General features: G+C 41.7%; 1 protein-coding gene across 2 annotated transcripts in view; it reads right to left on the minus strand.

The window, feature by feature from the left end:
• CUX1 (cut like homeobox 1) overlaps positions 1-13,347 on the minus strand; it is a 270,867-nt gene that overhangs the window by 214,541 nt on the left and 42,979 nt on the right. For both annotated transcript variants that reach the window (XM_062592853.1, XM_062592854.1), the window contains exon 2: positions 4,111-4,221. In XM_062592853.1, the coding sequence (XP_062448837.1) occupies positions 4,111-4,221 (111 nt within the window). The remainder of the gene's footprint in view (positions 1-4,110; positions 4,222-13,347) is intronic.

A 13,347-nucleotide genomic window follows, 5' to 3' on the forward strand; every position in this document is an offset into this window, starting at 1 on the left:
ATACAGCATCCAACAGAAACCACAAAGAAAAACTTGAAAATTGTGACTAGTCTTTCAGACATATAAAGCTTACTTTCTCTTCCAGACATCTGAAGATAGAGAGGCAGAAGGAAAGCAGTGGAAACTGATACATTAAATTGGGTTAAATACTATCATCTCCCATCCCCAGAGCACTTAACAATTAGCACTTATTTGCAAAGTCTAGGCTTACTCAGTTATTTGTTTTTTTGACATTTTTCACTACAGTTGTGAACTAGCTTAAACGTACACACTGACCGAAGCAGTAGGTAACCTTTTCAACATTTAAAACAGAAAGAGGTAAGCAAAAGTAGTTTCTCAACTAGAAATTCGTGTAGAAACCAAGGGAAGATTATCAGTATTAGAAGTATCTTTGCTTTGTGCCAAAAATTATCTGTGCAACCAGAATTATTTAGAGAGACTAAAAATGAAAAATAAAACCCTCACGGATGATCAAACACTTTTTGTTAATTCACATCAAAATCAGCATACGAGAACATCATGAACGAGATGAAGAATTTCAAAGTAAAAATACACAAAAGTATCATATCGGAGAGATGGCTGCATTAATCTAATTCCCTACAACATTCTGCGGTTACTCACAACAGGTCAGGAATTGTCACTATAAGAAAATAACGTCATGCAGGGTGGCAATTCACATGAAATATTTTGAGATGTCCTCCAAACAGCAGTTAAGTAAAATTGATGTTTCAAGTGATCTCATGACCAGCTATTAGCCTTCCTCAGTAGCTGGCTCATGATAAAACAAATTGAGACTGAAAACATCCCAAATACATCTCTAGGAAGCAGGTCTGATATGACTCTTAAAAGCTGTAAAGGGTTTAAAAGTTACTGCATTTAAAACCAATACTCAATTCTCTGCTCCCCAAATTCCCCACCTACAAGATGCTTCTTCCAAGATTTGTCTCTTAACATACCAAATTAGCAATACTATTTTTATATTAAAATACCAAGCCCCATAGTCATCCATACAACCACAAAAATATTACTGTATCTTTTCCAGCAATCTGACAATTTGCAAAGAAAGTAGAAATGACCCAAATAGATCTGTCACATCTTTTAAAATTGGTCTTCAGAAACAGAAGCATAAATATCCTCAATCTCATCAGTAGTTTTCCAGACTCTCTTTCTGCTAAACACCAGATTGCTTATAGCAGACATCAGGGAAAGTCCAAGGACATCCCCGGCAGCAACGGAGAGGAAACTTAAGGCAACTGACACTTGTCTCCTGATTTATGGGGAGGGAGCAGGGCTGAGGGAAAGAGATGCTCTCACAGACTAAACCACTCGGGCACCGACAGCGAGGCATACAAAACCAGAAACAAGAGGAATTTCAGAAAGAGAATTCTGAAACCTATCATCACATCTAGTAATTCTATTTGTTATGCCAAGAAAGATGGTCCTTCAGCTTGGAGATTTAGCTTACACTGTGTACTGGGTTACTTCTTTATCTACAGAATGGTTCTGCATGCACGTGCATTTTCTATTACAGAACTCCTTTTTCGTTATTAACAAGGGCATGTTTGAAGTTTTAGTAACGTAAACAGATCAGTTCAGGAAATGCCAGTGCTCACAATGGTGTTGCGTGTCCACCTCAAGGACATTTTCATCATGCCGGATTGGTTTTCAGACAAATTTGCAGTTTTGGGAAAATCCTGGTCAAGTAGTCCTGCCTTCTCATTTTTTCCTGTCCTCTGAAGTTGTCTAAACTTCAAGAATGATTCACACACTTCCCATTCTATTTAGGAGGGTAGAAAATAGCTGAAGACAAAAACAGAGGTGCACAATCTTTACCTTTTGTGACAAATTCATTAGACCAATGAATACTAGTAAAGTTTTCCAGTAAGTAGAGTTTGACACTGTCTCACTTATTCTGGTGGTACTACAGTTGTATTCACACCCACTTCTACCGCACCCATTACCTTAGACAGGAGAGGGTAGACCTATCAGATTTTGCATGTCTGAGCTACTTCCTCCATGTCTCTAGGAGAAACTATTGCGTATGAAGTCTGTTACTGTTGGTTACTATCACTGTTAAGATACTTTCTTCTGATTGTTTTTTATTCCATTTTAATTTTTTAATTCTGCCCCAAAAAGTAGGAGAGGAACTAGATTGTGTTGCTGCTCAGGAACAGAGCTACAGAATGCAAACCCCAGCAAAGAGAGGAAAGAGAAAGAACACCAAAAATCCATGCAAGCTTATAGAGAAATGTGATTTCATAGCAGTCTCGGGACAAGACCAAGATGTAGAATCTAGTACAGGTCCCAATTTCCCTAAATGCGAGGGATATTTTGAGCCATTGTTTTGAACCTAGACCATGAATGAATACAACATCTCTACTCTATTCCAAAATACTGCATGAAAAGCTTCAGAAATGTATTTTTTAAAAATATTTTTAAAATCTTATCACCAAATGATTTAACAGTGGGGGCCATTCACTTCCTTCCCTATCTTTCTTATTCACTGGAGAGAACAAATTGCATATTGTTTTCCTACTGTATCTGCTGAAGAAACTATACAGAGTATATAATTTTCTTTTGCATATCAACTCCCACTGAGTTTAGCAAGGTCTCCTCACAGTGCACTTAAAAGTACAATATTGGGGTTTTTTCTTCCCCCAGAAACCTTCTACTCCATAAAAATAAAGTTGTCATGAAGTAAAGAAATCATCCTGAAACAAATCTGTAAATACACTATCAGCTAGGAACAGGCAGTTACATTTGCATTCTGAAGAATTCATCATTTTCCTTATAGGAGGAGAAAAACATTCAAATGAGTTTTTCAGAATGAACTTAAGTTTCTAACACACAATTTGAAAACATGTCCCCAGGCATCTATTTATTTCCCACATTTTGTACAGTTTCTTGTACCCTCTGTGTTCTTTCGCTTCTCTCCATCTCCATGGTTTGCTCTCTTCTGCCATGTGAATCAATTCCTCACCCTTTTAGAGCTACTACATTTGCTCTCCATTTTCCTTTACGCCTTTTTTAAAGCTGTTCCTGTTCTTTCTAAGGTGCAGTCCTCAAATTGTTTCTTTTTCAAACCAACAGAACTGACTTCTGTCCCAGGGAGCCTCCTCAGGCATCGGTTAAACAATCCCACTTCCGCCAGCATCTCTCCTGCTGCACCAACAGGAAGCAGAGCGGCATCTGCTACTTGAGAAGCAGCAATAAAGGTTAGAAAAGCTGCCTACTGCTACTCTCCCAGGAAGATACTTGGAAGGAAATGATACTTGTGTATCAGTTATCTGGAAGCAGCTTTGGAAACCACAGAACGTTCCTGGATGAACAGATTGCTGGCAATCATCGGGGGGGGGGGGGGGGGAGAAAGGAGGAAAAAAAAGAAAGAAGAAAAAAAGCATTGCAGGGCATTCATTACAGTTAATGAAATGAGTTCGTATTTATTTCCTATATAATTACACATACACGTGCACATATACACAAACTGCATATTCTATCATGAGTATCATGAGCATGTAAGTTTTAAACACTATCAGCTTCCTATATACAAAATTCACCTTTCTGGAGCTTGACTAACATCGCACATGCCACCTTGCACATGCCACCTGGTAGCGTGTGATGCACATCCTCTGAGGGGAGCTGTCTAAAGAGCTCAGCACTAACCTTGTTGCAGTACTAGGGAAATCAACAGGAAAACTTAATTTGATTTTTGGTGGAAAAATAAGCACTTTTGAAGTTATGCCCTTGATATATTTATTTAGGCAGTGAAATGTCAGTTCCTACGTGCAAGTAGTAAGAACATTTGGATTACTGAACAAAAACTCTTTGCACTTCTCCAGGTTTTAGATTATTATGAAATTCAGATCAACCTGTTTGAAGTCTAATGTTCATATCTCCTTCAAAATACTCAGCTCATACTTTATGAGTTAAGGAATGCAGAAGCTTTCTGAGGAGAGAAGTCAAAGATAAGCAGTTGTGGTTAAGACAGTAGACTTAGCAATAGGTACAAGAAAATCATGGAAAAAAAAACATTACAGAAAAACTTAAATGGGCCTAGTAACATATACTATTTCAAGAAATTCAAAGGACTGAAATAGCTTTTCTCCTCACCTCTGGAGTGTTTTTCTTGAACTCGCGACTTTGCTCAATAAGTTTTTTCCTAGACTGCTCACTTTCATCTTGCCGGTTAGCCAATACTGTTGCTGTGGCATCAAGTTCTCTCTGTTAAGGGAGAAGAGGAAAAAAAAAAAAAAAAAAAGCAACTATAGTTAGAGACCTATTCATCAGAAAAATAAAAATATAAAGCTTATGCATAAATCATCTTGTTGACTATATGGAGATCGCTGGATTATAAAGCAATACAAAGCACCAAGCAGAAATCACACCTGAAAGCGATTAAGTGTACAACCTTTCCGATTCCATTTTGAGACCAAAGTATCACCATTTTTCTCCAAATCGTTCACAGCTTTACTGAAACATTAATACAGGACAGCAGCCAGTGGCATGCAAGACACAGCTCCCTATAATCCCCAAATCCAAGGAAGGTTACAGAGCTCTAACGAGTTCAAGCCAGGTCTATTTTACTCGACTACTTTTTGAAGATCCTGGCTTCTTACTTTCTGAGTTATTCTGAGAAAGAAGAATCACGACCAACTCAAATGCTGGCTCACCTTACACTTCAGCCTACACTGGCTATACTTCAGTCACTCTCAGTTTTAAATTACATATTGTATATAATTTTATACTGATATTCCAATGCTCTTTTTCCATTTACATCTTTCTTATTTGTATACTAACTTATCTTTTCCTTTTATTACAATCTGTTGCTCAAGATAATTAGTAGATAACTCTCCACTTAGTTTCCTCCCTCTAGAAGTACAGATTTTTAATCATCTGATGAATGCCAGATTAGCTTCCAGCAGCTTCTGCTAGGCAGAACTACAAACTCAGCTCACCAACTGCAGCCGAGCTTTGTCTAAGCGACTTCAGAGCGTTATCCCAGCATCTTCTTTACTCAGTACTGTGCTTCCAAATGTCACCATAATAGATTGAACGGGTCATTTCTAAGTGTGTGGAGCAACACACAATCTTCAGCGCCAGTTTGCTTCCTTTCTGCAGTATTTCCATGTAACAGGGAAGCAATAAAAGCTAAATCCTCTGCTCAAGTATGTGCATCATTCCCCAAACTGAGTTGCAACCAAGGATCAATAAGAAAAGTTTGGCACTGTTTTCCCACTTATGCAACTGAAGTTAAAAGAATTGGCTTTGCATAAGAGAATTGAAAAGCGAGACCAATAACTTGCTAAAGCAAGACATAATGCAGGTCTGCTCCTGGGCTACCTTCATCCCATTGCTCTGCCTGCGCACCCCATGCCTGCACTCAAAACCCCAACTATCTCCCCAGTAAAATCTGCCTCACTGCATGTGCTTATAACAAAAATCTGTGTGCGCATGAACACATACACACACACACGATGTCTATGGGACACCACTGGAAGCCTCTGTTCTACAAGTATTTTTTAAAAAAAGCACGTACAGTACTAGCGGGTAAAAGGCATTTCAGTCCCAGAACTTCTTTCCAGATACTCTGTGAAAAAAGTCTAGTTAACAGTTAGTAACATTTTTTGTACCAGTAAAAGCTGTAACTTTCAACTGTTTCTATGCTGGGATGGACATGCATGTGGTTTACATGACACTAAGTTTGACCTCTGGAGAAAGGAGAGTGGGGGGGGAGGGAGGGGGAGAAAAAAAAAAAGATTTCTTCTGCAGTTTCCCACTCAAAAGCATCAGTGTTCCCCCCTGCTTTACTACCACAAAATTAAGAGATATGCAAAGGTTTTTCTAATAAATATAAAAACCATAGTTATCTTAATCCTCAGAAATGAGCTAAATATGACAAATGGATTCTAGGCTAGGCAGCATGCTGGAGCCAGTGACCTAAATATTGCCACTGTAATGCTCAAAAAACCCAGTATTTCTAACTTTGAGGGAAAAAAATAGGGCAATATGTCCACCAGATCTTGGTTTGGAATTCTGTAACATATGTGAAATCTATTGCAGAAAAGTGGGAAATACTTAACAGTTGGATAAACCACATTTGAAATTCATCCCAGCTAAGTTTATGCAAGAAAAAAGAGCAACAGAAACCAATGTGGTTAAGCAGTACTATAAAGAGCAATATAACGGCTAAGCAGAAGGCTTTTAAAAAATATAAACAATCTGGTACGGCCGGCAACTTGGAAAACTATATTTAAAAAGGAAGCACATATTTAAAGCAAAGCAAAGAGAAAACAAATCATGAAGTAAGAGGGAATTCAACTAGACTAAAGAATTAAATGCTTTTTGTACACTACAGAGCGCTAGCAATGAGCTTTAAAACTGGAAAAGTAGATTTTTAGAGATCTTTACTTCCAATTTTAGAGACCAGAAAGAAAGAACTGATTCAAGCAAAGATCCTATTTTGTGCTATGATGAATGGAAGAGTCAGGTGGTAAATGAAGAATATCAGTCTTGCCCTGACTGCTTCATTGGTACCCGCACTCCAGTATATTCACTACAAACTCCTTCCTGCTCCTTTCCAAACTCCTCCTGGGACATTTCTCACTACAAAACATTTTCATTTGTACAGACATAGCCAAGGAAAAATGCAAGCATGCACCTAACATGGCTGGACCCAGTGAACAGTATACTGAAGCCCAAAAGCACAAGCTCCTGTCTAGTGCTTATGAACAGGTAGATGCAATTCCAATAGCAGAACAGTAAAATATCCAGCCTTATATATAAGATCTGATATTAGCTTAAAAACTAGATATTTAGTTTATATCATGACTGACAAGCCCAAAATCAAAACCCTTTGAAAATCACTAGTTTGCTCTGTCTTACTTGATCTGAACCATTTACACGATAAATTTATTTAAACATAATAATAGATACAGGATTACAACCAACAAGCACTAATGGAAGATTTTTCATAAAACGTCTTAATCTCATGAGAGACCACAATTATTGGAAAAATTCAAACAGCCAAAGCATTATTTTTGCATGCAGGCACATATTAAAAGGGTAAGAAGCATCTACTCAGGTTTGGGATCTCCAAGTTAGGCATAACGCACAAAGGGACAGACCTCTCCCAAACCTGGCAACCATTCCTTAAGGAGCCACTACATAAAAGGAGAGAGATGTAATACTATACACAGAAGTGTTTCAGACTCCTTTAGAGAGAGTTACAAAAATAGGAGAACATGTCTCAGTATCATTCTCCACATCTTGGAATCAAAAAGGTTCAAATGAAAAGTAACGGGAACCGAGGCTCAAAGGTACGCGAGTGGTGACCTGACTCCAGGAAGGATTCAGAGCCTGTAATCTTTAGCTCCATAGATTCAAAGTGGTAACAAACCTTCTGGCCAAGAATAACCATTTCTCAATTGTCCATGCAAAAAAATGAGTCAGGACTTGGAATGCATTTTGGAATAAGAAGCAAGAACAAGCAAGACTGTTACCCTTCTCACTCCTTTCCCTTTGCCCCAAAGTCCCATCGATTCAGGGCAGACTGAACAAGCAATTTGGGAAGCTCACCTTGCTTAAGCCCTGGATGACTAAAGAATTCTCTCTCCAAAGTTTCTGCTTTAACCCATTTCAATAAATTTATTGGCAGTGGGAAGGAGGCAGTGGGAAGAGAGGAGACAAGAAAGTCTTATGCTCTTAAGCACAGGAGTCATTAAAAGGAATCCTCGAAAGCAAACGTTAAAAGGTCTCTTTCATTCTGTATTAAAAAAAAACAAATAAATAAACTGAAACTAAGAGATCGATCTGCCATCCACTGTAACCACAATCAACTCAAAGCAAACTTGTATTCCTCGAACGCAGCTGCCGTAGAGTTCCCGGCAGCAGCTTCATCACCTCCTTTGGGCGCTGCCAAGGCCACTCCTGTCCACGCAGCCCCCATCGCCCTCGCTGTGCTGGAATCCAGCACCGCATGGCCGTGCGGCGAGCCCGCCAGCAAAGCGACCCTGCTAAAACTCAGAGGCCACCTCCTTTCAGTTAAACCAGTTCCCGGCTCGGGCTCGCTTTGCTCTTACAGAAGTGCTGGTCCCACTGCAAAGTGGAGGTGGGAAAACAGCCGGTGGCAAGCAGAGACTGGCGGCGTCCCCCCTTTCGGCACCCACTTGCAATTAGGCTGATCTGAAGCTCTTAGGAACCTCTGTGGGTACACTTCATTACTGTCCTCTTTCAAGGTGCCGCTTCTTTCCCCTGTAAGATGTGCACCTTGATAACCACCTAGCCAGAAGGTTACTCGCAACCCACACTGCACCAACAGCTGCCCAGTTCAACACACTGCATCTTCCTTCCCTTCGGATAACTTCGGATAGCTGCTCACTAGCTCCTCTGCCTCCTTAGCCCAAAGGGCACCCTGCAAGCAGCCTGCTGGCAGCTCTCAAAAGAGTCCCCTGGGCCTCCACTTGGGAAAACGCTTCTAAATAAAAATGGAGGCTTCTTGGCCATTTTAAATTTTATGAAAGTCTCTGTTCCCTCACCCACATTTCCAGAAGGTGGGAAAAAAGCAAGAATATATATAAGCTGACAAAACTACAGTGCCAAGGATTTACTCACACCCCCCCCACACACACTCCTTGCTTTTCTCACCCCTCATCCTTAGATGTGCAAGTGCAACAGGACCCAAAAGAGAACTCAGTTGAGGAGCAGCAAAGCCAGAGGCCAGAACAGTACACGATGCCATGGACACTCCGGAAGGAGAGAGGGGATAAAAGAAAGGATATACAAAAAATGTGAATCTGGGAGTGTGATGGCAGGAAAGGTATACATGATACACCTTTCATACACTCAGCAATGCATCGCTATCACTAGAGTGGAAGAGAGGCGATAGGAAATCACATTCATCACTTCTTTGTCTGAAAAGGAGCAAGAGAGGCAAAGAAACACAGTCCCCAATCTCCTCCTCCTCGTGGTGGCAAAGGACACTCTGGGAGAGAAGCTGCTTGCAGCACCAGCCGCCAGCAAACAGGAGGTTATTGGCTTTGCTTCTCTGCAACTAGCCCCAACCAGTTTCCCTGTAGCCATGCTCGCACTCTACAAAGCTAGTAGAAATGGAATAAATAAATAAGCAATATCATAAAAGTATTTCTCTACATTTTGTCCCACCCCATTAAGACGTCCAACTCTCACTAACACTAATCCTCTAAGTGTCTGGCCATGCAATCACTATTTGCCTCAGGACTCCCAGCACATTCAGCTGGAAGCTTGAGTAACAGTGACGGCCGCTGCCCCGATACGGGTATTTCAGGACTACGGCAGAGGAACCAAGCAATCAACACGTTTCCACATCCTGATGCCCCCAAAGTGCCTCATAATCTGTTATTACTAGTATTCTATTTCTGCTTAGAACCAGTATTTACTTATCCCACATGGAGTTATAAATAGTTGCAGTAATGACCTACAAGCACCGTGATGTAACTATATCCCCAAATTTTGTTTTTCACCCATTTTGAAGTGCTTACTCCGTACTGCATTTACCACAAAGCTCCTCGTCTGTGGCAAGAGACGCGTACCAAAACTGTAACGCCACCTTACTGCCTGCTCGCGAGCTCTCGAGGCGGGGAGGCGATGCCTACGAAGCACAGCGTGCGCCTTCAAAGGCCCGCAGCACCGCTGCGGATGGCAACGGCGCATTTTCACCATAAACCTCATTCTACGTATTGTAAGGATACATTTACTCTGTAGACATAAATCACAGTGATATCAGAAATTTTCTACCAGTAAAATATACTAGCAACCGTTTCCACTGAAATCTCCTATCTATGTATTTAAGGTATTTCCCTTTATCATCATTTTGATCGGTTACACAGTCTACACGATAACCTGCTACCGAAAGGAGTATTCAGTAGCCTCATTTTTTGTTTTCATCCTCTGTCAGGATTGCACGTCAGATCTATCCAAACTCTCAGAGCAGCTTTTTGCAATTTTTAATTTCCTATTAAAGGAAAACGGGAAGTAAAATTTCTCTGTGCGGTGACGACACCGACATACAAGTGCTTGGCATAAACCTGCATACACGCATCCCACTTCTCTTAGGGAAGTTTTACATTTCACTAGCTGGCACCTTTGGCAGTCCGCCCTCCGGTATTTAAAACCCCCGAAGTTCTCCGTCGTTCAGAATCCTACGTAGTTATTACAGAAATACTGCAGAAACGGGAAACTGCTGTGTGATCTCAAGGTGCTTCTCGGGAGAAACCAGCACGCACGCTCGCTTGATAGAGCTCTAGATTATCACCAGGGAAAAAACCACAAAGCTGATGACTGGAAATTTGTACTTTTTGTTAACGTTCCTGCGCTTATTTTTAAAAAGCAAGCACCAATTCCTTTGTAAAAGCGCTCAAAAAGGTAAAGACAGACTGTAACAGCGGAAGAAGCTCCGTTACTGTTCACATCTGCCTCTAAAGCCCCTTATTAAGGGGAGCAGAAGGAGAGGCCACAGAGAGCACCACCTAAAGACCCGCTGGGCTCCCCTCTCATAATCAACGCAGAGACAAACGAGTAACAAAGCAAGGGACAGAACAGCTATACGTGACACTCCGCAAGGGAGGGAAAAATAAAAATAAATAATAAAAAAAAAGTCTAAGCATTAAATAAACCATGTTTCCTAACAAGTATTTTGCTATTCAGCAAACTGATGCAACTACCTTTCACACAAAGAATTAGTTAGGAAGCTTCAATAAACACATTTTATTTCCGTGTACTACAGTAATTTGACTCCAGGTAGGCTTTTAAACAAGCTTTAACTGGAAAAAATTTTGTGCTCTACGCAATACTTTTGGACAGTGAGTCAACATGTGCGGTGCCTGTGGCTTAAAGCAAATAGAGAACAAAAACAGAGGTGACAACATAGATAGCAGCAAGATGTTAAGCACCAGGCAGTATTTTTTAAAAAGTTTGTCTAAAAAAAAAAAAAAAGTTTATTGTGCCTTTCTGTGTTCACAAGAACACCCACCACTACCACAAACGTAGGGAAAGCCTATCAAGAGATCTTGCAAGAGGGGAAAGCTAGTACTGGCTTCTCAGAAGGAGCTACTATCAGCATAAAGCAGCTGCATAAATAGCTAAGCCAGCAACAAATGCACTAGTAGGAGAAAAGACTGCCAGTGCCTCAGCCAACACAACACTGTGCCTGTCCTTTCGTCTACACCTAGAACTCAAAACTTCTTTAAAAATGCAAAGAATGAGAGAGATTCTCCAGAGCTGTAAAAATCTTAATGTCAAAGGTCTATAGGATTTATTTAATGAGCTTTTCTTGCTGCTTCCAAACACAAGGAAACATTACATATTTGTCCCCAAAGGCAGTTTTCATCTTCTGGCGTTATTGATTCCCTCCTTCCACTCTCCTCAAAATTAAACGTGTTCGGGGCTGAAGAATCCCTTCATAAACTACATGTCGGGTGACCGGAAGGGGAAGGCGCTAATGACAAGCCCACGTAAGGAGACGTCTCCATTTCTAGTAGAAGTGGAACCGTGCTGGCAATACTCTTTCCAACTTCTCTCCAGAAACAAGATTCACATCGTGTTTGTTCATATTCTTATCCCTCAGGTCCCCAGTATTTCCCTCCTCCCCGTTACGTTTAGGAGCCTCTACACTAGGCTGTCAGTCATCTCTGCCTCTGTTCCCACCAGGTCTGCTTTCACCTCGTGCCACCAGTGCAGATGCTTAGCTCATCTTGAAGTTGCCACCAAGGGCCAAGCGTTTGCTTCGGCAGCATCAGGCAACGCACAAGTCAGCTGGAACGTGCTGCTGTGACTCCCAGCGCAAGCGCTGTCTCTGCATCTCCTAGTCTGCTCTTCTCGGTGGGACTCCACGCAACATTAGGAACCCACCACCTGCCATTACCTCACCTACGGGATTTCTTTTAACGCCTGGCAACTAACTCTTTCAGCAAACTGACTTCCTCCGTTACTTCACACTTTCTAGTGGGCTTTGCGTTTTGTTTCATTACAGCTTCAAGGGACATAAATTTCCTGAAAAGCAAATTCAGGATTCAGGAGGAGGAGGAAGGGCAGGAGGTGTCTTTCATTTTCGAAAGCATGACCATGCCTACAATCCAACACAGCCCACCACAACTCCCACCCCTGCAGAGGGCTGCTTATGGCCTCCTCGACTTTCCCTGCATTCATTTTCACACTCTTTCACACAAAAAGCTCAAGCTATTTGCTTCAGTAGAGGCAAGAAAAGAGTACAAGGTAATCTGAGCATCCCGGCACGGGGGCTTCCCAGGCCTCCCTGTGCCGCAGAGCGAGCTACTCCAGGCTCAGCTTCTCTGGGCCACGCACCAGGAACGAGCCCAAACTTGGGTTACAGCTACAACAGATCCCGATTCTTAGCTCCATACAGTCGATGCCTTTTTACATGATAAAATTAGTAAACTCTGGTTAATTCATTTGAAAGAAACAACAACAAGCCTCAGCTTAAGACCTGTTACTGTCAGAGCAACTACCCAGAGTGTGCGGGGGGGGGGGGGGGGGGGGTTGGGGGGTAGAAAAAGGAAATAACCAAGCCACGGTTTCTTCTGCCAAGTAAAATAAATGACAAGAATCCAAAGAAAACCTACTGCTGCTTGATAAGGCTTGGCCTAGGCAAGACACAACCGCATCTCCCTGGCCACCTATCTCGCGAGCTGACCAAGGCGCGATGCCAGCCCCTGTAATCACAGGGGTGGTTACACACCGGAGCAGACGAATCATCTCTGTTCTCAGTGCAGCAATCACCCTGCCCAGGTCCCAGCCCGTTCGCTTCCACATGGGACACTTTGCCTTTCCCATGCCCCCTGCATGCGTGCAATGAGCCGGGCTCCGAGCAGCCCCTTTTCCGTTCCCAGCTGTGGGCACGGGAACTGCTGCAAAGGCAAAGGACAGAGGAGTAAAAAGGAACAGTCTAGCCACATTCCTGATACCAGCAAATCATTAGCTTTTAGCTAGGATGCACACCACAAGACAAGTTTTTAGCAGACAATTTTTTATGAGAGCTTTGGCTCTTAAAAAAAAGAAAGAAAGAAAGAAAGAAAGAAAGAAAGAAAAGAAAAAACACCCTTAACTGGTGAGTAATTACAGACTCCTGGACGCACTACCCTTACCATTTGTTTCAAGCACCTAGTGCAGCAGCCCCTGCGCACAGGTAAAAAGGGATCACGCTGCCATTTGGTAATAAAACTCCTTCACTAACTTTGCCTAATATCTTACTCACTAGTAAGATCAGATTCGTGTGCTGCATTAAATAATTCCTTTGACCACAGATCAAAGCGAAACATAGTCTTAAAAGAGCGGTTTAAATAACAAAAAAGTTCA

Source organism: Rhea pennata, chromosome 20 (assembly GCF_028389875.1).
Source record: "Rhea pennata isolate bPtePen1 chromosome 20, bPtePen1.pri, whole genome shotgun sequence".
Taxonomy (NCBI): domain Eukaryota; kingdom Metazoa; phylum Chordata; class Aves; order Rheiformes; family Rheidae; genus Rhea; species Rhea pennata.